General features: G+C 38.4%; 1 protein-coding gene across 1 annotated transcript; it reads left to right on the top strand.

The window, feature by feature from the left end:
• Positions 1-1,882: 1,882 nt before the first annotated feature.
• On the top strand, positions 1,883-26,598 carry LOC149842198 (uncharacterized). Its single transcript, XM_089998980.1, has 3 exons — positions 1,883-2,110; positions 2,196-2,599; positions 25,666-26,598. The coding sequence occupies exons 1-3, from the start codon at positions 2,032-2,034 to the stop codon at positions 26,314-26,316; spliced, it is 1,134 nt and encodes a 377-aa protein (XP_089855106.1). The 5' UTR covers positions 1,883-2,031; the 3' UTR covers positions 26,317-26,598.
• The last annotated feature ends 605 nt before the right edge of the window (positions 26,599-27,203 follow it).

Here is a 27,203-nt window from a genome sequence, read left to right as displayed (position 1 = left end):
TTAGATAAGCTCAAGGTGAAATGATGTAACTGATTCATGCTAGGTTACGGGCAACCCAAGAAGGAGTAAACCTCCCTGCATATAACTCTCTCTTCTATAAACAAGAGAGAAGACTCACTTACCAGGATAGCACATTTGAAGTGAGCAAATCCCCCTTGAAAAAGATTGTAAACTCAATTCCTACATCTCGATCTTTTAGTGAACTCAATTCCTCCATCTCGATCCTTCAAAAACCACCTCGGATCACATGAATGAAAGGGTGTTAAACGTAAAGCATAGACTATTTTAGACCATGTTTGATGAGTAGTATGATCCTTGGTGCCCTCAAGGGCCACTTGTGAACTAGCTACCTGTCAATACCAAGCAGACTCTCTACCATAGCCTAAGAACACTCAAGGTTTGTGATCAGTTGGATGCCTCTTACGTGTGGAATTCCCTCGTAATACGTCCAGTCTCACTTAGATGATTTTACTGTGTGATTTTCAAAAACATACATAATGCAAAAAAAAGGGGAAACTATCATTTTTTTTATCATGATAATATCATGTTATTCATGTGATACTTAAATTTTTTTATATTTTTAGTGTTTTTTATTCTTTATATTTTTAAAAATTAAATATATTAAAAATTTCACGATATTTTTTCGAAAATAAAATTTTAATATATCTCGACAATTTCCATTGCTGAGAAAATCTCGATAATGATATTTGTAATTATGCGTCAAACATTGTTTAATGTCCACATTAAGGATCCAAATAAAGAAGGTGATGTGACGTTCGCTAGATCTTCACCGTCCCCTTCAATATCACCGAAAGACCGTACACTAGTTGTGGCCTTCCTTTTTAGGTAAGACCGCCCTCTCCTGAACTTCCTGTTCAGATTTTGCCCATCCCTCACGTGACTCGGAAGCCAGTTTGGTCAGCGAAAGCGTCACCGGTTCACCTAAGACAACGAACCGGCTCACTACTTCGTATCAGAATCGTTTATTTCCCACGAATTGCACTATTCTGCAACGTCGCGGAATTCGCTAAAGAAAAAAAAATCTTGTTCTAAAAAAATCTATAAAACTAAATTATAAGAATCATATGCAATTATAAAGGTGAATATAGATGTAAATGATTAAAAAAAATGCTATTTAAAAATATTGTATCACTTGTTATTTGTTAATCGTTATTATACTATTTGTTCGTTTTTCAATGATGAAGTGGTTTCTCTCTTAAGGGGCATTTGTAAAGTATCCACCACAAGAAGGCACTTTGCTCATGAAAAGCTCACGTAGGTAGAAAATGATTCTCTTTTTTGAAGCACAGGTGGAAAATGATTCTCAATGTACGAAAATCTAACCCCTTTTTATAGGAAAATAAGATTTTCACATTTAGAGTTAGTGTGTTTCATGTGATTTTTATGGGAAATTGTTGAGCTCTCAGCTTTTCCATTATTCTCTTTCTGAACAAACATCCAAACAATATGGTGGAAAAGTGCTATGGTAGAATAAAATGAGCCCCAGGTTTTTCCACCACCTGACTCTTTTTCATGCGTAAATCGTCTCGTACTTTTCTCCCATCAAAGAACTTTCATGAGAAGGCTGAGCTGACAATACTTTCTAGGAATATGTAACCTTTCCTTTTATGTGAATGAAACAAACGAGACTGCCCCATTTTTTTTCTTGCGGGGAAGTTTGTTTTACCAAGAAAGAGTATGAAACAAACGCTCTTTTTTTCGATAAGCAATCCTGACGACGCTTACCGGAAAAAAAAAACAGCCAGCTTTGACGACGAGGTTTTCTCAAGGCCGAGTTTATTTGAGTCGTATCGGAAATAAAATCGAACCGTCGATTCGGTTCGGTAGGATTGAAATGGCCGCGGACGAGACTTCCACCGTTGGGCCGGAATTTCCAGAAAATTACGATAGTACCCTTCCTTTTTTGGCGTGTGGTTCTCCGTGCTGTCCCTCTTCTTCCTCTCTGCAGGGTTTAGTCTCTCTCTCTCTCTCTCTCTCTCTTCCTTCTTCCTCTTCTTCTTCTTTGGTTAGATGGATTACCATCGTTTGAGGCAGTTCGAACCTTATGGAAGCGTCGAAGATGGCTTCTTCACCAATGAAGCCATTCGAGGTAGGGGTTGGAGAAACAACTTTCTTATTTTCTAGGGTTTCTGAAACGACTTTCTCCTTTCTGAACGTTTTGTATCGATTTCCAGCGGGGTACATCACCAGAGACATCGCCGACAGCCATCTACTCGAGAAAACCCTAAGTTCGAGGGACGCTCTGCGGTTGGAGATGGAGAAACAGAAGATCCGCGCGGAGTTGTTCGCGGCTGACGTCGAGAGAAGGCGCCGGATCGAGGAGGAGGTCCGCAGGGAGCTCGAGCGGGAGCTTGTGCTCCGGCGGGAGAGCCGGATGCTCGATGCAATGACTTCTCCGGTCCTGGAAATTAGGGCGGAGAACTGCTTCTCGCTTGCTCCGCAGCCTTTGCCGGAGTCGAGGTCGGTAATCGACAGGTTTCGGCCCGAGCTGGGAGCTTTCCGGCTGGAGGCGGGGGATTTCCGCGGGCGGTTTCTTGAGCCGAGGGCTGTGGAGAGAATGCCGGCGGCGCCACCTCCTGTGAGTCTTGTTCAAGAAAGACTGTTTCTTTCCTTTTTTCCGTCAGGAATTTCCTGCATTGCTTTCATAGGTTGCTTCTAGAGATATAGCTTGTTCGTATCCCTTTCTGTTGGTGTGATTTTATATTCGTGGAAGCATAAAATTTTCTTTAAAAAAAGGTAGCTTTTGATTGGAAATTTCGAGATTTGTTTTTTTATTGATTGCATTCATTATTCGCTTCTAAATGGATGCTTGCAGAAATCTTCTTTTTTTATTGTTCCTGATATCATATTGATGATGATTTGAACCCTTCTTGCTCTGATTCTTCCTTTGTTTTTTCGCGCGTTTTCTCTTCTCTAATATGATAAGAGTTTTTGTGTGCATGGTCTAAACTACTGTAATCGATCTGCATATTAAAGGTGTTCCCATATGTTTATGACCCCTTTTCCGTTGATTGATTGGGAGTTTCACAAGCGGTTTATGCCGAAAGAGGGTTTTGTTTTATGGCTTCTCTTTTCTAGGAGATGCATGGAGTGTTTGCTGTCTTCTTCATGCTGCACTTCATTTCTCGGCCGTGCCTTTGTTGCATAATGGCCTATAACTCCGTACTGTGGAAATTTTCCTGTTGCCACTTTTTCTTTCCTTTTATTTTTTATTTTTGTAAAGGAAAGATTTTCCCTCCCTTTTCAGTTTCCAAGTACAATCTTGTTTGTATTATGTTGAAAAACAAAAGAGAAAACGTCTCTTTTTGACCCATTATTTTTGCTGTCATTTTCAGTGTATGGATTCATGTGGTTTCTGTTCTTTGGTTGTCTTTCACTTCTTTCTTTCTGGAAAATTGGTATTATTATGAATTTCTAAAATGTGTATATTTCTTCTCTTGTTATAATCTAGTTTTAACAGATTATTGGTTTGGTTCTCATGCTTTCTCTCTTTGTCTTTTAGGTTTGTTACCAAGGATTTGTTGCATATATACTTGTTTTTTTCTCTCCTGGCTGCAGTGATAGTTAACTCATAATCATTGTTATTGTCATTATCGTCATTATCTGCTTGTCATCAGATGTGCATGTGCTATATCTCCATATCTTATTGGATCTAATAGGACTCATTGCATTACACTTGGCACACACAACTGTTCTAAATGAAGTGCTACCAATGTCATCATTATACTGATCAAACTTATCTTTTTGAATATCTGATGTTAAAATAGTTTGTTGTGGCTAACTTCAATTATTGGCCCTTACAAATCATGGATGGGCTTGACTACTTTAAAATGTATTGAATCGATCTATGAGCTTCGTTTGTATCAAAACGACCTGCGCCTAGAGGTGGGCAACAGCCCATCCCACTAGGGCCATGGGCTGGCCCACAATGGGCTGGCATTTTGGACTGCTCCCTGGGTCGAAGCGGGTTGACACTAGTCGGCCTGGCCCAGCCCGTGTATGCATGTATATATATATATATATATATATATATATATATATATATATATAGAGAGAGAGAGAGAGAGAGAGAGAGAGAGAGAGAGAGAGAGAGAGAGAGAGAGAGAGTACCATTGAGCACCCAACGTGTTTGATCAAAGTCGACCTTGTATGCGTTGCTGATCACGTGCATGATCAGCGACACATTTTTTTTTGTGTGCTCAAAAACACCTTTAGTGTTTGTCACAATCGTTGCTAAACACTCCCAAAATGATGCACAAAGTGCGGCCACGCAGCCGAACATCATTCTACGTTTCAAGGGTTTGATCTTACCCCTTTTCACACGTTGTGTGTATATGAAGAAATTATAAACAAATTACATGTTAGGCCATTAGAAAAGTGCTGGTGCACTGTACAGAACACACACACAGAGAGAGAGAGAGAGAGAGAGAGAGAGAGAGAGAGAGAGAGAGAGAGAGAGAGAGAGAGAGAGAGAGAGAGATTCATATTTTTGAAAGAGGGGGGAGAAGATAGTATGATGGGCTCAATTCGCACACCAAAAGGGTGTCAATAGTTAGGGGCTTTGGGCTCATTAAGCTAAAAAAACCGGTTAATGATTGTAGTTCATTCTATAAGGTTTAAAGGGGTTTAAAATTGCTTAAGAATATGTAAATCTACAAAATGGAGAAGCAAAAAGTAAATATCAAGACATAGAGAGAGTTTTCTTGGCAAGTATAGATGAAAGGGTTGGACTTTAGAGGCATATGGTGGGTATAGATAGAAGATGGATAAAGGTGGAGATAATTACTCAATGTGGAGTAGACTTGAGTTGTGGGTGAAAAATGTAGAAAGTAAAAACAAAAGGGATTGTTTTCAGGGGTATTTTAGTACTTTTTGGGGGCTTGGACCCCTATACCTAATGTGGTCCAGACTCCAGCCTACATAAGTTATAATAATCTTTTTTATTTAATTTTTTTTTTTGGGGAGGGGCCAAGGCCCCTTTCGGCCCCTTGGTTTCACCTTCATATATATTATGTTTGTGTGTGAATCTGTATATACATGCATAAAAATATGGATTATCTATTATATATATATAGTTCCTAGAATATGTGAACTGTTCAGAACCATCTTGAGACGATTGTCAGGGGCTGCCATGGTGACAACCCCTTTTTGCTTTTTTGATTTTTGTTTCCTGCCCAATCTCCCATTGCATCCCTCTTCCCCCCAAAAAACCTCTCTCTCTCTCTCTCTCGTTGATACTCATCTTTGTCGCTCGAGTTTTCCTTGGTGGCCCTTTTCCTTTGTAGGCATAGAGAAGAAGAAAGCAGAAAAACCCACTCTCATTAAACCCCTTGAACCTTGGCCGCACCCATAGTGACAAATATCGCGAGATTTATGAAAATCTCGCAATAATATCGCGAGAAATTGCCTGAAAGTTTAAAATGGCAATTTCTCATGAGATTTTCAAAATATCACAAGATTTATGAAAAAACATAAATACCGCGATTTAAACGCGATATTTACGTTTTAAACGACTATTTATCGCGAAAAAATTGTGTATTTTTATTTTTAAATGATTTTTATTAATATTTTCTTATAAAAAATAAATTTTATAAAATTTAATTTATTTTTTTATTGTAGAGATTTTGCTGAAAAAATGCGAGATTTATGATTTTTTTCAATTTATCGCAAGTTTTTGAAAAAATGAGTGCCGATAAAAACGTTTGTCACTATGGTTGCACCTGGTCAATGGGAATCACTTGTCCTACTCACTGTTGTAGGGGTGTGCTTTCTTGTTGATGATTGAGACAGATAGATGATCGACGAGGCTTGAGAGCACCTCCCAGGCGCTCAAGCCTCGTCCCCAGGCGATTTCATCCAAGAAGTGCCACCCTCGCAGAGCGCTCACCGGACTATCATGAAGGCATCAATCATTTGGTGTTGAGGGGGAAGATTTTGGGTTGAGGGATTTGGGACCAGAGGCTTGGATATTGGTTTCCTTCCCTGCTAAGAAATGATTTTTTTTCCTTCAAGGATGGTATCCCTACCTGGGTTTGGATGCATACACGAGAATCATGTGTGCATGATCCGAATTCATAGTGTCTCTTTCATCACCTTGATTATTACTATTGGTTTATGAAGATTTGGCATATAGATATGTGATTAAATGTCGGATGCTCTTGTGAGAAAGTTTTGTTAACAATAATCTGGTTGTTGGATGCATCATTTTTGCTCTCTTTTGGTGTTTTCTGTCCTTCCGTCTACCTGCCAGAGTGATGTGCGATCTTTCGTAAAGTGTGATTCTAACTTTGGCTCTTATGGAATAGACATGTTGTTAGCCCATTTCATCTTACTTTTGCACTGTAGTGTGTGGTTTAATTGGTTTGCTGCAGTTCATTTGTAACTAATTAATTTCTACTGCTGGTGTAACCTCCTAAAATTTAGTTTCCATGATCCAAATTGATGCAGCGTCTTCAAGGAGGAAACAAATCGAGGCCCCACCGAAAATCGGTGTGGCTTGTTTTCTTTATTTTTCAACGAACTTTCAATAACAAATGGAAGATCAACGAACAATGCTTGAAAAAAAAAACAAAAGACAATACTGTAAAAGTGAAAACAATGGGCAATAACAAAAGAGTAAAAACTGCTGGATTCTCAAGCTTCTCTGCCTGCACAAAACCCTAGGAGAGGGTTTTATAAATTCGGTTGAGGATCCCGGGTCTCGGGTCCAGTCATGGACCCGAGATGGGATCCAGGCCGTCTTCCTGCTGGATCTGGGTCATCCGAGTCGGCGTGCCTCGTGCTCGTCTGGTGTAGGTACGCAGGGGCGCCACGTCCCCGCGTCTCGGTACCGTGTGCTGGATCGGATCCTCTGCTTGGGTCCGATCCTCAATCCCTTTATGTGAATCTGGTCTGCTACCTAGGTCAGGCTGTATGGACCTGGGCCCATCCTGCTCTGCATCACAAATACACCATTCTTCACCTCACCACAGTATCATCGTCCAACCAAAAATAAAAATCAAAACTCTTTAAGCCAGCCCCAAGTAGTTGGGATAAGGCTTGGAGAGAGAGAGAGAGAGAGAGAGAGAGAGAGAGAGAGAGAGAGAGAGAGAGAGAGAGAGAGAGAGAGAGAGAGAGAGAGAGAGTTGCATAGACTAGTTTTTGTTTTTGGTTAATATATCCTTGTAAATGAAGAGTATAGCACCATAATTTATGGTGGCTCAATGCCACAATTGAAGCACCCTATGTGGGGGCGAAACCAGAGGGTAGGTAGGGGCGTTGACCTCCCCAAGAATTTTGGATAAGTAATGAACTATGTCACATGGGTGCGGGTGCGGGGATTCGGCACTTCCAAAAAACCTGGGTGCGGTAGGGGCAAAATTGTAATATATATATATATATATATATATATATATATATATATATATATATATAAGGGGGGTCCGGGGTTCCCTCCGGCATGGGTCCAGCTGCGCGGTCTGCGATCATAAGAAAAACCATACTCAAACTCGATAAAAACTACATGAACCAGACTCAGGCCATACCGGATAAACTACTATTTTTTATCATATTTACATTAAGAAATTGCGAGTCTTAATCGAAACACAGGTCGGGTCTGGGTCTGACATAAAATTTCATAAACTATACTGGGATTAATCGAATCTTCGGGTCTGAACCCGAATCTTAATCAGGTCTTTTTATTTATCACCATACCTGACCTTATAAGGCTTGGTACGGGTCGGGTCCGGGTAAACCCGACCCGTTGATACCCCTGACACTCAAAAGCTTTAAACAGTGTGCGCAATAAATGAATAAGATACGAAAGCTAAATCGACAGCTTCGTCTTTTAATAATTCAACCCTCGGCACACTTCAAACAGTGTGCACAATAAATGAAACAGTAGACGCCTCTCTCTCTCTCTGCCCATTTCGTCTGTGCGTTCAGAAGAAAAATCAGGTTAACAGTAGACGCCTCTCTCTCTGCCCATTTCGTCTGTGCGTTCAGAAGAAAAATCAGGTTAATAGAGGGAGCAAATGTTAAATGGAGGCTCCTCAAAGCCATCATGAGCAGCAGCAGCACCCGCAATGGAAATCCCACATCGAAGAAGACCAAAGCTTTCTGCCCCCTGCAAAAGCCCCTCGACTCACATCGCCACGAGATGCGGTTCGCCTCTCTGCAGGTATTTCTTCTTCCCTTCTACCTACCTAACAATAACAAAGAAGGATAAGAAACACATCACTCGTTGGTCCAGAACTTTTCTTCATCCTTTTTGTGTTTTTGTTTCAGATTTTTTTTTAAACCCCAAAAAAATGAACCAAAATGGGCAGAGAGAGAGGCGTCTGGTTGACCGCACCCGGTGCCGCACCCGCACCCGCGTCGAGTCGCGTCGACGCGGGTGCGGCACCCTGCTAGCCGAATCCCTGTGACATAGGTAATGAAGTATGCAAAAATATAGCCCAAGGATGCAAAAGCATCAACAAAGTCCAATAATGAATAAGCACAATGGCATAAGGAGAATACAATCAAGAAGTCAACAATGGAATAATACAAAAGCCTTAAAAAGACAACATAAACAAGTAAAGAATATAAAGTATTTATCAAAGAGAGCTTGAGAAGCTTAACAATAACAAGGGGAGACATTCCCTATTTATACACAACAAAGAGGAGGTGAGAGACCATTGGGAGCTCCCAAATAGAGTCGTTGGGAGCTCCCACCGACTCTATGGTGGGGCACTCAATGTAATAAAAAAATAAAAAAATAAAAAAATAAAAAGCAAAAATTACATTTAAATAAAACTAAAAATCTAACCTAGTGAAATAGTTGTTTCTAGAAACAACTATATGAAAAGACAAAAATACCCCTATCGAGCAATCTAGACAAAAACATGTACATATATTTTAACACCCCCTCAAACTTTACGGGAAAATAGCTGAAAGTTTGTTAAAGAGAAACATAAAGCGATGAGCAGGAAGAGCTTTAGTGAAGAAATCCGCCAGCTGGTACTTTGATGTGACATGCGACAAGGTAATAGTTCTTCTCAGATATTCATCACGTATATAGTGACAGTCCATTTCAATATGTTTAGTACGCTCATGGAATGTGTGGTTGCTTGCGATATAAATTGCACTTTTATTGTCGCATCACAACTTCAAAGGTGTATAGATGACTATGCCCATATCATTGAGAAGACTTCGAAGCCACACAAGCTTCATGGTTGTATTGGCCATTGCATTGTATTCGGCTTCAGTTGAGGATAGAGATACTTTGTGTTGCTTCTTGCATTTCTATGAAATCATAGTCCCTTAAAAATACACAGAACCCTGGAATTGAGACTCTATCATTGGGATTTCCACCGCAATCAACATAAGTATAGGCATATAACTCAAATGAAGAGGATGAGGAAAGAAAAACCCTTTTGGTTATGGTATTCTCGATATATCTGATAATTCTTAAGACAACACTTAAATGCACATTGGTAGGAGCATGTTGAAATTGATTGACAGAATGAACTGCATGAGTTATGTCTGATCGAGTGATGAATAAGTATGTGAGTGACCCAACAAGTTGGTTGTAAGGGGTAGGATCTTCGAGTAGAGTCCCATCTTCTAGCCTCAATTTGGCGTTAATGACTTCTGAGGTTTCTATCTTTTTATCATATGAAATACCAGACTTAGTACAACAAGTTTCATTTGAGAAAGAATGTACCCTCTAGGAGAGTACACAACTTTAATACTTAAGAAGTATCTTAAGAAACCTAAATCAGATATATCAAAATTTTCTTTTAAAATATTTTTAATGTCATTGATTCCTTGGTTATCGCTTTCAGTGATAATCATATCATCTACATAAAGTAGAAGAATAACAATCATAGAACCTGTACTTTTAACAAAAAGAGCAGTGTCTGTACGACATGAATGAAAACCCAGATGAGTCATCACATTACTAAATTTATCATGCCAAGCTTTTGGAGCTTGTTTTAGACCATATAAGGTTTTTTTAAGTTTAAGATTTTTTTCTTTTCCAATGCAAACCCCCGACGGAAGATCCATGTAAACTTCTTCATTTAATTCACCATTTAAAAAGGTATTTATAAATGAACCATTGTTTAATAGATGCAACGACTATGAGGGTCTTAACACTAGTCATGCTAGCAATCGGGGCAAATGTTTTTTCGTAGTCAATTTCATATTCTTGAGAGTATTCCTTGGCCACTAGTCTAGCTTTTTAACGTTCTAAAGACCCATCACTCTTGGTTTTAACTTTTAAAACCCATCTACATCCTATAGATTTCTTTACTATGGGTAATGAAGTTATCTCCTAAGTTTTAGCTTTTTCAAGAGCACTAAGTTCTAAATGCATAGCTTCAGCCTATTGTGAAAGATTTTTTGCTTCGTTATAATGAGATGGTTCATGAAATGAATGTGTAATGCAATTAAAAATGACATAAATTTTGGTGTTAATGTGTCATAGGATACAAATCTATTTGGTGGGTTGGAAATACGATTGGATCTCCTAAGAGAGGTTTCCTCTAAGGTTGAATTTTGAGAATATTTTTCTAAAGCATTTAGAGGATTTCTTTGATCACGTTTGGTATAAATGTGTATAGGTCTATCAACAATATCATCATTTATATGTATTTCTTCTTCCATATTCTCATTACCATTTTCATTGACATTTAGGAGATTATCCCCTTCGTCACCCAAGGAATCACAAGAGTTCAACTCTTCTTGTGGTAAAAGATCAAACAAAAATGTATATTCAACTTCATTGTTGTCTTTGGTTTTCTCAAAACCATTTTCATTTTCTAAAAAAGTTACATCTTTAGAAACATATAGTTTGTTGTTTTTAGGATCAAAACATCTATATCTTTTCTCAAGAATACACATTCAATTGCTTTTGGAGACAATTTAGCTCTTTTATGAAAAAAAGACGAAGCACTTGCAACCAAAGATCCGCAACCGAAGTCGGGTTTTCTTTCAAATAATTTTTCATAAGGGGATATGTTTTGTAAGGACGATGAAACCATTCTATTTATTAAATAGGTTGATGTTAGAGTGACCTCGGCCCAATAACTTTTCAGAATGTCGGGGAGTTATAGGACATGACTTTTGGTAACAAATTTTATTTAATTTTGAATAATTTTGAAACTCATTTGATAAATATTCACAATCCGAATTAGATCTAAGAATAAAAATGTTGCTTGAAAATTGATTTTTGACAATCATATGAAATTTTTTAAAGGAGAAGACATCAGATTTGAAATTAAGAAAGTATATCTATACATATCTAGTGAAATCATCAATGAAGGTTACATAGTATGAGTATCCTTCTTTTGATACGATGGGAGAAGGTTTCCAAATATCTGAATGCACTAATTCAAAAGGTCTCTTAGAAATGAATGTTCTATTTGAAAATGGAGTGAATTTCATTTTTCCAAAGATACAATCCTTACAGACAATTTTTTTTTCAAAGAAAAAAAGGTACATCTTAGAGAAACTTGGATGTCCAAGTCTTTTATGCCAAGTTTTAATATTTTTATTTTGGACATAATTACAAAAGAGTTGTTAGAAAAATTTAAATAGTTCATATGCTAGAGATCTCCCTTTCTATGGCCTTGCCCAATCAGCTTTCCGGATTGGAGATCTTGCACGAAGCAACCCTTATATGAGAAGAAGATTCCACATCAACAACAACAACTACGCCTTTATCCCAAAACAATTAGGGTCGGCGATATGAACCAACAAAGAAAATCATTATGGGTCTTCCACATGAATCCTTCTCCTCCATTCATTTCTATCCAATGCCATGTCCTCGGTGAGGTTCAAAGCATTCATATCCTTTCTTATCACCTCCATCCATGTCTTCCTAGGCCTACCCCGACCTCTTTTAACTAATATATTTTCCCATTTCTCCATACTTCTAACTGGAGCATCATTAGGCCTTCGTCGAATATGTCCAAACCACCGTAAACGATTCTCTCTCATCTTATTTTCAATGGGTGCAACGCCTACCTTCTTACGTATCTCCTCGTTCCGAATCTTATCTTTTATTGTATTTCCACACATCCATCTCAGCATACGCATCTCAGCTACACTCATTTTTTGAATATGATGTCTCTTGGCAGCCCAACATTCCGTACTATATAGTAAAGCGGGCCTAATAGTCGTCGTATAAAACTTTCCCTTCAACCGCAATGGCATTCTACGATCGCACAACACTCCAGTTGCACTCTTCCATTTCATCCACCCAACTTTTATCCTATGATTTACATCTCTATCAATTTCTCCATACTTTTGAATGATAGATCCCAAATATTTGAAAGAATCATCCACCGGTATTTCGTGCTCACCAAGCTTCACTATACTCCCATCACTACTTCGTTGCTTACTAAATCGACATTCCATGTATTCTGTCTTACTCTTACTCAACTTAAAACCTCTTGCTTCCAATGTCTGTCTCCATAATTCTAACTTAGCATTAACCCCAGCTCTAGACTCATCAATCAAAACAATATCATCAGCAAACAACATACACCATATCACATTTTCTTGAATTGATCTCGTAAGCTCATCCATCACTATAGCAAATAGGAAAGGGCTTAAAGCAGATCCTTGATGTAACCCAACCGTTATAGGAAAATTGGTTGTCACCCCTCCACAAGTGCAGACATTGGTTACTACTCCTTCATACATATCTTTAATTATACTAATGTACTTGAGAGAAACACCTTTCTTCATCATTGTCCACCAGAGAACGTCCCTAGGTACTCTATCGTAAGCCTTCTCCAAATCAATAAAAACCATATGCAAATCTTTGTTCCTCTCTCTATTTCTCTCAATAAGTTGTCTAAGAAGATGTATAGCTTCCATAGTTGATCTTCGAGGCATAAAACCAAATTGATTCTCCGATATCATGACAATCTTCCTCAACCTAGACTCAATCACCCTCTCCCAAAGTTTCATAGTATGACTCATGAGTTTTATACCACGATAGTTTGTGCAATCTTGTATATCACCCTTATTCTTATATAAAGGCACCAAAGTACTCTTCCTCCACTCATTAGGCATCTTATTTGTCCGGCAAATCTTGTTAAAAAAGATTTGTCAACCATTCTAAACCTTTCTCTCCCAAGCATTTCCAAGCCTCGATAGGTATACCATCTGGGCCAACTGCCCTTCTTGATTTCATTTTCTTCAAAGCCTCTGCAATTTCTTTCTTTTGAATCTTGCGCATGAAGTCACGATTCATCTCATGAAAAGGAATTGAAAAGTTTCCAAGATCCTGAGCATGACTTTCATTAAATAGCTTATCAAAATAATCTTTCCATCTCTCCTTAATCTCCTCATCTTTGACTAAAACCCTTTGCGTTTCATCTTTGATACATCTAACCATACCCAGATCCCTCGATTTCCTATCTCTCATCTTTGCAAGCCTATAAATATCCTTCTCACCCTCTTTGGTATCCAACTTGTCATAAACCTCCTTATATACCTTATCCCTCGCGTTCCGAACTACTTTTTTAGCTTCCTTCTTTGCTATCATATACTTCTCCAAATTCTCATTATCACGATTTTTACTTAGATTTCTATAACACTCTCTTTTAACCTTAATAGCTAATATGACATCCTCGTTCCACCACGATGTATCCTTACCTAGCGGTGCACCACCTTTAGACTCACCCAATACCTCTTTAGCCACCTTTCTCATGCCACCCGCTATCTTATTCCACATAGATTCTGAATCCTCCTCGAGACACCAATCAACTTCCTTAACTACCCGCTCTACAAACATTCCTTGTTTAGCTTCTTTCAGTGCCCACCACTTAATTCTAGGATCTATCATATGCCTATCCCTTTTGCGGTATTGTTTAATTTTAAGATCTAAAATTAAGACTCTATGTTGTGTAGCTACACTTTCTCTCGATATAACCTTACAATTGATGCAACAACCCCTATCTCTCTTTCTAAGTAGGAAAAAATCTATCTGACTCGTATTAACCCCACTTTTAAATGTTACTAGGTGAGACTCCCTCTTCCTAAACCAAGTGTTTGCTAAGATCATATCATAGGACAAACCAAAATCTAAAATCCTTTCTCCATTTTCGTTTCTTTCTCCTATACCATAGCCTCCATGGATACTCTCAAATCTATCCCTACTAATGCCTACATGCCCATTAAGGTCACCGCCGATGAAAAGCCTTTCTCCATAAGATATCTCTTACTACTCCATCTAAATCTTCCCAAAATTGACGCTTAATGGAATCATCTAAACCTACTTGAGGTGCATAAACACTAATAATATTCGTACCTAATACTAATTTAATAAGTAAAATCCTATCACCCTTCCTACGGACCTCAACTACATTATCTATAAACTCACGACTCATAACAATCCCTACTCCATTCTTATTCCTATTTATTCCTGTATACCAAATCTTATATCCCCAATGTTCTATCACTTTTGCTTTCTCACCTACCCATTTGGTCTCTTGTAGACATAAAATATCAATCTTTTTCCTACACATAACATCTACTAACTCTACCAACTTACCAGTTAAAGATCCTATGTTCCAAGTGGCTAACCTAATTTTATGGTCTTGGATTAACTTCTTTACCCCCACCCGTCCAACAAAGTGAGGGAACCCTTGCCTATTTGACACCACACCCGGGCGCCGGTGTGACGCGTCGCTTCCGGGCGACGACCTAGCAACCCTTGCCCATTTATCACTGCCTTCGGGCCTATAGAGTACAACGCGTCGCTCAGTAGGGAACGCCCCAACGAAATTCTCATATTGGTTCATATTCATAGGGTATGACTAAGTTTTTATGCTAGCTGTCAGAGGCCTACCGCAACCCTCCTCCTTTATCCGGGCTTGGGATCGGCAGTGTATAACTAAACAGTTATACACAGGCGGAGTTAAGAAGATTGCACATCCATGATCGAAAATTTGTGAAACAAAAAGAAGATTTAAATTTAGTTGTAAATTAACTCTTACATTTGGTACAAAAAAGTTTTTAGAAGAATTTAAATTTTCAACACTTTTAATTTGTAAAGATATTCCATCGGCAGTTGAAACATAAAAGGTTTTTGAATTAGTGCATAAGTCAGATAAACCATTCTCAAGAGGTGTCATATGAAAAGAGGCCTCCAAATCAAGGATCTAAGAAGAAATTTCTGGAGGTGAAGATGAGGCAATTGCGGCACCAGATGTGTATGGGGATTTGAGTAGAATTTGAAGTGCCTCCGATAATTGAGTAAGCGAAAAAGAGTCATTTTTTTAATTGGTTCTTCTTTCCTTGTAGTATATTCAACGAAAACAACTTTATTCTTTGGGGTATCATATAACTTGGTAAAATTAGGCCAGATATGACCCGATTCATGGCAATGATGACAAATGAGTTTCCTATAGCCTCCATTATAGCCATTTTGCCTCCCAAAGTGTGGAGACTTATAAGTTGTAACGTGATTGCCGAGCTTGGATACGGCTAATACTTCATCTCCTCCTTTTATCATGCTAAGACGAGTTTCTTCTTGGCATATTTCGGCAACAACATCCTCTGAGGGAAGAGACTTAGATCTATGAAGGAGGGGAGATCTAACTTCATATTCGGGCCTAAGCCCATGTAAAAATTGGAAAAAAATGTTCTTTTTCCATTTGCTCTCTTCTAAGTTCAATATCTTCACTAGCAACCCATTTAGTTTCAAGAAGAGATAATTCATTCCATAAGGGACTCGGGGTGCTAAAATAATCATGGACACTCATGTCCCCTTGCTTAATGATACATTTTTTTTTTTGAAGAAAAAATTGTCTTGCAAGGTCTTTTTGTGTATACATACCTTTGATGAAAAACCATACCTCATTTGCCTTGTGGAATTTGGCTATGTTGGCACATATCTTGAGCTCCATGTTGTTTATAAGCCATGTAAGGATTTTTGCATGTTTACTTTCCCAATCCTCTATCTTGGATTAGTGATCTTCATTGGCTTTGGTGCGGACATTTTCTTTTAGAGCCTTTTTTTGTCCTCCTTTCATTTTGGTAAGTTTGAGTTGTGGTTCTGGAATGAAGCCCATCACATATTTCCAAAGCTTTTTGTCTTTGAGGTCATTCTCCATTGCAGATGCCCACATAATATAGTTGGTGCCTAACTTGAACGAAAGATTAATCTTGTCCTCATTTTCTATAGTGACTTAGAGAGAAGACGAGCAAAAAATATGGAAGAGATTCCCGAATCACAATCTATCAATAGATACCTTTAACAAAATCAAGAGCACAACCTTGCTTTGATACCATGTATACCATGTAATGAAGTATGAGAAAATATAGCCCAAGGATGCAAAAACATCAACAAAGTTCAACAATGGACAAGCACAATGACATAAGGAGAATACAATCAAGAAGTCCATGATGGGACAATACAAAAGCCTTAAAAAGGCAACATAAAAAAGTAAATAATATAGTCTTTATTGAAGAGAGCTTGGGGAGCTTAACAATAACAAGGGGAGACATCCCCTATATTTATACACAACAAAGAGGAGGTGAGGGACCATTGGGAGCTCCCACATAGAGTCGTTGGTGTTAGAATTTCATCTGTACCTGCAACAGAGAAAGAGAGGGAGAGAAGGAGAGAGAGAGAGACGAGAAGAGAAATCCAAAGGGGGCAACTGCGACTGTCACGATTTCTGTATATCAGAAATCGTGACCTAATGCTTTGTATAAATACACTTAAGTGTACACAGTGGGTCGGGTCGGGTCTAGTGAAATATCCGAACCTAGATAAAAAAAGAAATACACTTAAAATCATACACTTATACATAAATGGAATGGACTCGGGTCTGGTATAGGATCCAGACCCGAAACACTATACACCTTTTTCACCCCCCTCAAGTTGATCATGGTTATGGACCTTGCACAACTTGCCTTTGAGCATCAAAAAATGATCCTTTGTTAACCCTTTCGTAAATAGGTCCGCAACTTGTTTTTCAGTATTGACGAACTCAGGCTCAATCTCTTTTTCTTCAACTTTCTGTCTCACAAAGTGTTGGTCAATCTCAATGTGCTTAGCATGACTCTGATGTACTGGATTGAATGACATGTTAATAGCACTTTGGTTGTCACATAGCAAGATAGTGTGGGAGATCTTTTTTCCTACTTCAGTCAGTAGATGTCTGATCCATGTGACTTCGGTAGTGGCAGCAACCATAGATCTATACTCAGCCTCAATACTTGATCTGGCGATAGCCTTTTGTTTTCTACTGCTCCAAGAGACTATATTTCTTCCAATGAAGATACAATATCCTGATGTAGATCTTCGTTCATCAGGATCTCCAGCCCAGTCTGCATCACAATATATAGTAAGCCCATGCTCATCTTTGTCATATGACTGTGGTGAGTATGTCAATCCATCCCCAATAGTCCCTTTCAGATATCTAAGGATCCTCTTAACAACTTCCATATGTCCAATACGTGGCGCATGCATAAATTGAGATACTTGATTGACTGCATAAACAATATCAGGTCTAGTGAAGGTGAGATACTGTAACATTCCTATTATGCTTCGATACCTGGTGGGATCATCACACAGATCTCCATCATGGACACTAAGTTTGTGATGCAGGACACTCGTAGTTCTCAAAGGTTTGCAGTCTTTCATGCCTGCCTTGCGGAGAACATCTACTGTGTACTTGTGCTGAGTGAGTGTCAAGCCATGAGTTTGATTATCAACTTCTACACCAAGAAAATAGCGTAGAGTTCCAAGATCTTTCATTTTGAACCTCTGACCTAATAAGTCTTTCACTTCTTGGATGTGGACCGTAGAGTTTCCTGTGATAACAATATCATCAACATAAATTAATAACAGAGTGGTCACAGTCTGGCTTCTGAAAAAGAACAATGAGTGGTCCAACATGGAACGTGAAAATCCATGTTTCTGAATCTCTAGTGAGAAGCTATCAAACCAAGAGCGAGATGCTTGCTTCAGACCATAGATAACTCTCTTTAACCTGCACACATGGGTTTTACAATTTTGTTCTTGATATCCATGGGGTTGCTCCATATACACTTCCTCCTTAAGTCCCCATGCAAGAAGGCATTCTTTACATCAAGCTGACTTAACTTCCACCCATGTTCAACAGCCAGAGAGATAATAATCCGAATTGTTCCCATTCTTACAACCGGACTAAAAGTCTCATCATAGTCTTGCCCTGCTTCTTGAGTGAATCCTTTTGCCACGAGCCTTGCCTTGTATCGCTCAATAGTTCCATCTGGCTTGTACTTTATCTTGTAGACCCATTTACATCCGACAACATTTTTGTTAGGCGGTCTAGGAACAACTTCCCAAGTTCCACATTCATGCAAAGTTTGCATTTCATCATTCATGGCTTCTACCCACTTGGTAGAAGTGGCTGCCTGGTAGTACATAGTGGGCTCATCTTCTTTATTGAGGGCAGTTAAAAACAATTGAAGATCCAAGGAGAAGTTGTTATAGCTAACCCACCTGTCAATGGGATGTCGTATGCGGCTCGATTTTCTGATCTCAAGAGTGTGAGAAGGGGACGGATTGCTGATTGAAGTATGATCTGAATGGCTTGATGTCATCGGTCTCTGTCTGGAATAGACAATGCCTTTATATCTGCCAAGTATTTTTTCTGAATTATGTGGCCCCGACGTTTCAGTGTTTTCAGACATCTCTTCTTCTTGCTGCACGCAATCTGGTGAACATGCTTCGCTGGAGCTAGCAAAAAGTTCTGAACTCAACCAAGGATAGTAAACTTCAGTTGGTATATTCGTTGCGTCAGCTTTGTCATCAAAATTTTGTTCATCAAAGACAACATTTCTTGAGATTCTGATACGTTTGTTGATGGGATCATAACACCTATATCCTTTGTAGTCATCTGCGTATCCCACAAACCTACACTTCTGGGCCTTGTCTTGAAACTTGTTTCTCAGGGACCGATCAACATGCACATAGCAAACACATCCAAAAACACGCAGATTATGTTAACTAGGATGAGCTCCAAAGAGGCAGTGATAAAGAGACTTATTTTCCAGAACGACCATCGACAATCTATTTATCACATGCACGGTAGAATGAAAGGTTTTTGTCCATAGGTTGGTGGGAAGATTGCTATCATGAAGCATACTCATGGCACTTTCAACGATATGTCTATGTTTTCGTTCAGCAATCCCATTTTGTTGAGGAGTGTGAGGGCAGGACACTCTTCTTCCTATTCCGTTATCTCGAAGAAAAGAAATAAAATCATGGGATGAAAATTCCCCACCTCCATCACATTGGAAAAACTGAATGGACTCAGAAAATTGATTTTTGACCAAGAAAAAGAATTTTTGAAACAAAGAAAAGACCTCTGACTTATTTTTAATGAAATATATCCAAGTGTATCGAGAATAGCTATCAACAAAGATTAGATAATATCTGCTCCCAGACCCATAGACAATTGGGGCGGGTCCACACACATTAGAACAAATGATCTCAAAAGGTTTTGAAGCTCTCTTATTAATTGAATGGAAAGGCAATACATGACTCTTGCATAAAAGACAACTGAAACATTTATGATTGCTCTCATCCCTTTTAAGACTTTCTTTTGGAATGAGATTATTAGAAACAAGTTTCTCAATAAAATGACTCCCACAATGTCCTAACCTACTATGCCATAAGGATGGCTTATTACATTCAGAGATACTAAAAACACTAGCAGAAGAGGATGAACATGACTCTGATGAAGGCTTTGAAATCAGGTGAGAAGGGCGAACATCACGACATGGTGCTTCTTCAAAGACATACATGTTGCCTCGTCTCTTTCCTTCAGCGAATGTTTCTCTCGTGCGTAGGTCCTTGACCTGCACAGAGAAGAGAGTGAATTCAACTGAAGCATTATTATCATCAATAAGTTTGGAGACAGAGACAATATTTTTCTTAATGTCAGGGGCATGAAGAACGTCAGAAAGAGTAAGAGTTGAATGTGACATGGGGATGACAGTCTTTCCAACATGGGAAACATGATGGTGGGATCCATCTCCAGTGACAATCTTACTTTTTCCAAAATAAGGAATAGGATTAGAAATTTTACCTGCATCGCCTGTCACATGAGTCGCTGCCCCGGAATCGACAAACCAAGTGCCTTCATCACTCTGCTTCAATTTTAACTCTGACAAGGCAGATATCAACAAATCTTTAATCTCTCCACTGTCTTTGGTATTTGTGAACTTTCTCTTGATTTCTGTTTGTGGACTCTTTCCTTTATTCTCTAGATTATGCCAACAATTCGCCTTGATTCCTTTTTGTTACAAAGGAAGCAAATAGGAATGAATCTTGTTCCCTGCGCATGAGTAAACATGTTTGGAGTGGAAAGTAAACCACGCCCTCCGTGTCTACTTCGCCCTTGTCCTCTTCGTCCTCGTCCTCTACCATAAGTCACTCCTGTAGCAAAAACTTCTTGAGAATTTGAATGATTATGAGTTTTTTCAGAGAATCCCTTCAGAGTCATTTCATATTGGATCAATTTGGCTCGTAGCTCATCAAAGGTAGGAAGTACAGGGAGACACAATAGTGAAGTGACTATCATGTTGTAGTCAGATCCCAATCCACTCAGAGTTTGTTGCACCATGTCATTGTCACTAACGGCACACCCTATAACTGCAAGTTGATCTGTGATGATCTTCATCTTGTTCAAATATTCCATGATGGTCATGGAATCTTTCCTTAACAACTGAAATTCCCTTTTTAGAAAAACTACTCTTGCTTGAGAAACCTGCGAATACGTTTGAACCAGTCGTTCCCAGAGTTGTAGAGCTGTACAATTGTCAGGAATGGCAAGAAGGATCTCTTGAGACAGGGTGGATGTGATGTATGCAACAATTGATTGGTCCTTTCTTTCCCAATTGAGAAATTCAGCATTTTTTACATACACGATTGAACTCGCCCCTTTATCATCTTTTTCTTCTCTCGGGCTAAATTCTAGTGGAACTGGAGTGGTTCCATCCAGGTGACCTAAGAGACCTTGGCTTCTTATGAAAGGAATAATTTGCCTCTTCCAGATCAAGAAATTTGAGGTATTCAACTTCTCATAAACAAGCTGGTTGAGAAAACTTGAAGAAAGATTTGATTGAGGGTGAGGGATCCATAGAAAATAAGAATCAACAGACAAAAAAGTTTAACCTTCGCCCAACACTCTTTTTTTTTGCGGTTGACAGAGAATAACAGACTGTTAAATTCAGAAAATGGCGAAACTTGGGCTTTTTTGTGCACCAAAAGGGGCTTGCGCGAAAAGGTAATCACATGTTGAGTATCCCCTTTTTGTTTTTGTTTTTTTTGACAACAAAGGATAATCACAACAAAGGATAATCAAGAATAATAATGCACATCAGAACACAAGGAATCAAAGGATAATCAAGAATAATAATGCGCAGCAGAGCACAAGGAATCAAAGGGAAGTACTATAGCATCCGAATATGCAGAGAGACTTTGGAAAAGATGGAGTAAAAGAGGATCAAATGATTAACAGAAATAAATTTAATGTTTCGCGTGAATCAGTTCACAAGTTCACGTGAAAAGTGGTTAACCCACGATCTGGGAGAAAACCGATGCTTCACGTGAACCAGTTCACGTGAAATGCAGTCAATCCACGATTTGGATTCATGTGAATAGAGTTCCTGTGAATCACAGATTCACAGAGATGAAACTCATGTGAGATGTGAGTACACAGGAAGATTCAGAAAGAGAGACAAAAAAGAGACGAAAGAGAAAGAAGAACAGAAAGAAAGAGAGAAGCGAAAACCTCAAATATTTGATCGTTGTCACGAGCCAGAGTTTTTTTTGCCTCTAGATGGATCTACGCTTTGATACCATGTTAGAATTTCATCTGTACCTGCAACAGAGAAAGAGAGGGAGAGAAAGAGAGAGAGACGAGAAGAGAAATCCAAAGGGGGCAACTGCGGCTGTCACGATTTCTGTATATCAGAAATCGTGACCTAATGCTTTGTATAAATACACTTAAGTGTACACAGTGGGTCGGGTCTAGTGAAATATCCGAACCCAGATAAAAAAAGAAATACACTTAAAATCATACACTTATACATAAATGGAATGGACTCGGGTCTGGTATAGGATCCATACCCGAAACACTATACACCTTTTTCAGTTGGGAGCTCCCAACGGTCATATTTATGACCGTTGGGGCCCCAACGACTCTATGGTGGCCCCCTTAATGTAATACAAAAAAATAAAAAGCAAAAATTACATTTAAATAAAACTAGAAACAACTATGTGAAAGACAAAAAATTTAGACAAAAACATATATATATATATATATATATATATATATATATATATATATCAATTTCATATATTTAACACCTTGGACCTCCCCAAATTTTTTGAAAAAAAGGACTATTATAACTTGTATAGGCTTGACCACATTACTTGTAGGGGTCCATGACTCCAAACCCCTCCAAAAATACTGAATTACCCCCGAAAGCAATCCCTTTTGTTTCCACTTTTCATATTTTCCACCAACTACCCAAAGTTACTCCACTTTTGGTAATTGCTACCACCTCTTTCCATTTTTCATCTGTACCTACCATGTGCCTCCAAAGTCCAACCCTTTCCACTTTTCATCTGTACTTGCTGAGAAAAGTCTCTCTCTCTCTCATAATTACTTTTTGCTTCTCTTCTTTATAGACTCATATTCTTAGGCAATTTTAAATCCTTTAAACCCTATAGAATGAACTACAATCTTTAACCAATTTTATTTTGTTTTATTTATTTTTAGCTTAATGGGCCCAAATCCCTAACTATTCTCATCCTTTTGGTGTGCCAATTGTGCCTATCCTATTATGTTCTCTCCCATTTTCTCCTCCCTGTTTCAAAAAACATGACTGTATGTTTGGTGTAGTGCACCAGCACATTTCTAGTGGGTATATATGTGTATACAAAAAGGGGTAAGATTGAAACCTTGAAATATCAAATGTTCATCTGATTGGCCGCATACTGTGCATCTTTTTTGGGAGTCTTTAGTGGCGGCTGCAACTGCCATTAAAGTTGTTTTGAACACATAAAAAAAGCGCCACTGATCATGCATGCTAGCAGCACATACGTAGAACGTTTTGGGTGTTCAATGGTGTGTGGAGAGAGAGAGAGAGAGAGAGAGAGAGAGAGAGAGAGAGAGAGAGAGAGAGAGAGAGAGAGAGAGTACTTTTATCTTTTATTTATGTATCAATTGCATATCACAATTGTTCTCATAATCCTATCTGAAAGCCTCTTACCAACACGCCCATATAGTCATGGTGATCCTCCATAAATACCCTAGGGCATGAAAGGCAATACCTAGGATATAACATTTCTTGCTTTGTCTTGACATGCATAAGGCTGTGAAAGGAGTGAAAATGTTGCTTTACGTGCATATTTTGCCTAGTCATCTTACTAGCTTGAATTTGGCTATAGAGGTTTTAATGGTTTGTTTTTCTTCAACATGTCATATTGAATCAAACCTTGTGAAGTTTTCTACCATACCACCAGCCTGGGACTTTAGCTGTTTCATTTTGTCTTGAAAGCTGGTTCAATGTGGAGCCAATGTTCAGCCTGAGTTCTCAAAAGTGGTACCACAGACCTTTAATTGAAGTTGTTTGGTTTGTAGAAGACCTAGTCATTGCACCATTGGGGGTATGCAATAATGTCATACGGTAGCATAATGTTCATTCATGAAATTTGGTAAATTGGTAGGCCAAATTGTTCGGCAGTTTTGTCCTGTGATGCCTTTGACGGATGGTAGAGGATGAGAGGGGCCTCACATAGATTGGTTTCTTCCTGTTCTTGAGAATCAAGTGGAACATTCTTCATTGACTTGTCAGACACTATAAGTTTTTGCTGATGGGTTTTATGGGGTATGCACAGACCAATTATGTCTGTCTCCTGCATAGGTGATTGTGAGACTCCTTAGGTTTTGAAATCCGTGTGAACACCAGAGCTTTGTTGCTCCAACTTACCTGGGGACACTCAACTTATTCTTTTCAGCATCTCCTCTTTTCTAGGTTTGCTTTTGGCCTTCTGCATTTTGAAGATGTCTCTTAACTTATGCAGGGTAGAAAACCAAAAATTCAGAAGGTATTTGTGGTACAAGCTATACACATTTATTTTTGTTTTCTAATAATACTTTATATGACATACCTTTTTTTTATTGCTGATCTTTTGGGACTATCAGAGTAATGTGCCTTAAGGATAGTCAGCTGGTTGTACATCTATGAGCCATAGCCAGTTTAGAGCTTAGCTAGCGGAAGCACTTAAAGTAGGAATCCTAATTCCCTGTGTATCCCAATTTGTAGTCATGGGAATCCTGATTCCTAGACATGACCCTAGTTGCATGTTAGAAATTTGTGTAAATTAACAGTAACATGAGTATGAGACTATTCAAATGTTCGTTTTTTTTGCAAATTTTGAGATAATATGAATGTATTTTGTTGTTGCTTCATAAGCTTTGCATGTCCATTAAATATCATTTATAGATCTATAAAAACAATTCTACCTTTAGCATTTTATTCATTGTCCAAAAGTATCATATAGTAATTAATTTTATGTGCGACTTTGTCGAAGTCTCATAGATTTGTAATATATGCGAGTATGCATAAATTGCTGCACAGTTCTTTTTCTGAAGGCTAGTAAAGTACTGCGTTTTGAATATTTTGTACTTTTGTTGAGTGTATATTTTTTGTTAGTCTTTTAACTATGTTATCAAAAAATTTTCTAATAGAATGTCATAGTTATTGAATATGAACTTTATTTCTTAAAAGTTTTCTTCTTAGTTTCATCAATTTTATCAGTATTTATATCACTTCCTAAACGATTCCCATACCACTTCCTACTCACTTCCCACTTTTGGATTCCTCTTAAAATTTGAAATTACCCCGTCTTAACTATTCCTCTATTCCTTGCTTCCCCTTGTACTTTCTAAATGCTTCACACTTCATGCATCCAAAAATTTCTTGAACGTGCTTCTCGCTTCATTCATCTCTTCTCACGCCTGAGTTGTACAACTATGTTTTAAATTATTCATGACACCTTGTGTCAAGGAATTACAGTATATTAGATATCATAATATAATAAGGGGCATCTCATAATGATTTTCTGTTATGCTGTTGAAGTAACTTGTGATGTGCTCTCTGCAATATGAAAGAAGTTTGATGCTGCTATCCTTAATGAGTTGGCTGAGGGACTTGATGTCTAATTTTTTTCGCAGGACATTTCTTGAGTGTAAATGATTATTGATAAAGGTCCATTTGTTACTTTGTGGGTTCAGAACCTCTGGTTCATCTTTTTTTTTGTGGCATTGAGTAGTGCATCTTTTCCCCCTTATTTTCTGTTTCTGTGTGCTCTACTTGATGCAATCTTTGGATGAGGCACTTTTTTTTCTAAAAACATTTAATTGAGCATTCTGTTGGCATTATCCACAAAAATGGCATAGCTGTCCAATTCCGGGTTGGCATGTATTAGATGCATTCGGTATTGTCCATTTACTCTTGTGAGTCCATGTTATTGTTCCCCATCTATAAATAAAATACCACTTGTAAATTTTGAATGACTGCTATATTTGCCATCATGCTATTGCGGACTCTGTTGCTTGATTATGGATTTATTTCCACTTTTGCCTCCTGCAGACTAGGTCTTTAAATACTAAGCTTGCAGGGATAAAGCGCAAAACTCGTCCATCACCCACCTCAGCGGCTAGCACAGCTGCATCGGTGGAGAGGGAAGTCCCATGGTTAGCTATTCCAAGAAAGACATTTCAAAGGGTGTGGACCTGTACCCCGTGTAACGTTAGTTGCACAAGCAGGGATGGCTTGACCGAGCACCGTCTGGGCAAAAAGCACAAGGCAAAAATTGATGAATTGAAACTAAAGAAAGGGGACGGTGTTTTGGACAAGATTGACGAGAAAACTCCACAAAAGGATGCAACCAAAATTGCTGGTGCTCCCAACAATGGTCCTGGTTTTGCTGCAAAGAACTTTAACCTGAGGAAAAATACAACAGGTAACAATAACCAGCTGAAGGTCAATGCAGTTGGGTACACACTGAAAACACAGAAAACCAAGAAAAAAGGGATGGGCAGTTTCAATTTCTGGTGTGAGGATTGTGGCATTGGGTGCAATAGTGAGAAGATGCTAGCCGCACATCTTAAAGGAAAGAAGCATGCTGCAAAACTGGAGGAACTCGGGAAATCTGGTGGTGCCAGTGTCAGGGATAAATCAGTTGATGTTAAAGCAGTAAAGACAACTGGTGAATCTAAAGCGGTGATGGTAGAGGGGTAAGGGGTTGACGAGGAGAATGAAGTTTGAGAAGGCGTTTTACAACGGAAGGGGAATGATTTACAGGGTGATGAAGTTGAGGGAGAAGTTAATGGTGAGAACCAGGTGATGTAGCTCTTGCCGTCAGCCTCCAGTCACTGCAAGGAACAAATCAGAAAAAGGGACATCCTCTCTATCACGTGCGATGTTTCATTTGTGAAAAACTCATCTTTAAGATTCATGATTAAGTTACTGATCCTGCTTCCTATGTCAAAATATCTGATATATATAGTCACTATGGGAACTAATGTGTGAACTGTTATTTTCATGGATTTTTTGTTCTTTTCTCTTGACTCTAACACGATCTATATGCTTTGTTTTATAATAACTCACTTTTGAATAATTCTATTTTGATGCATAAAAGAGATTTTTTTTAAAGCTTTAAAATCAATGGTTTATAATCTTCATAAATATTCAAGCATTCAAAAATCTCATTTTTCATCCAAAATACACGTCCAATGGTTGATTCCTAGCAAATTCACCATGCCAAGCACATCCACATGGTTGGATTTGCAAAAAAAGTGTTGGAAATTCACATATTTCTGTTTCTCATTATTCTAGTTCTCATATTCTAATTACTCGTATATAGAGTAATGGGTGGGTCCTAAACTCATTTGGTGCTAAACCGAGTGCTAAATAAGTTTTTTGGGTTATTTTCATTTTATTTTTAAATTCTAACCGTACAGATGTGATCCATGTACATGGTTTTATAGAGATCAGCTTTTGAAGCATTTGATTTCAATACATGGATGGGTTTTTATAAAGTTAAAAAAATCAAAGGTCTAAAATCTTTGTAAATTTTTTAGGCTCCAAACATCATTTTTTCATCCAAAACACATGATTCAGGTGTG

This window comes from Nuphar pumila, chromosome 3 (genome assembly GCF_984573655.1).
Source record: "Nuphar pumila chromosome 3, dmNupPumi1.hap1.1, whole genome shotgun sequence".
NCBI classification, from domain to species: Eukaryota; Viridiplantae; Streptophyta; class Magnoliopsida; order Nymphaeales; family Nymphaeaceae; genus Nuphar; species Nuphar pumila.
This window is presented reverse-complemented; position numbering and strand designations above follow the sequence as displayed.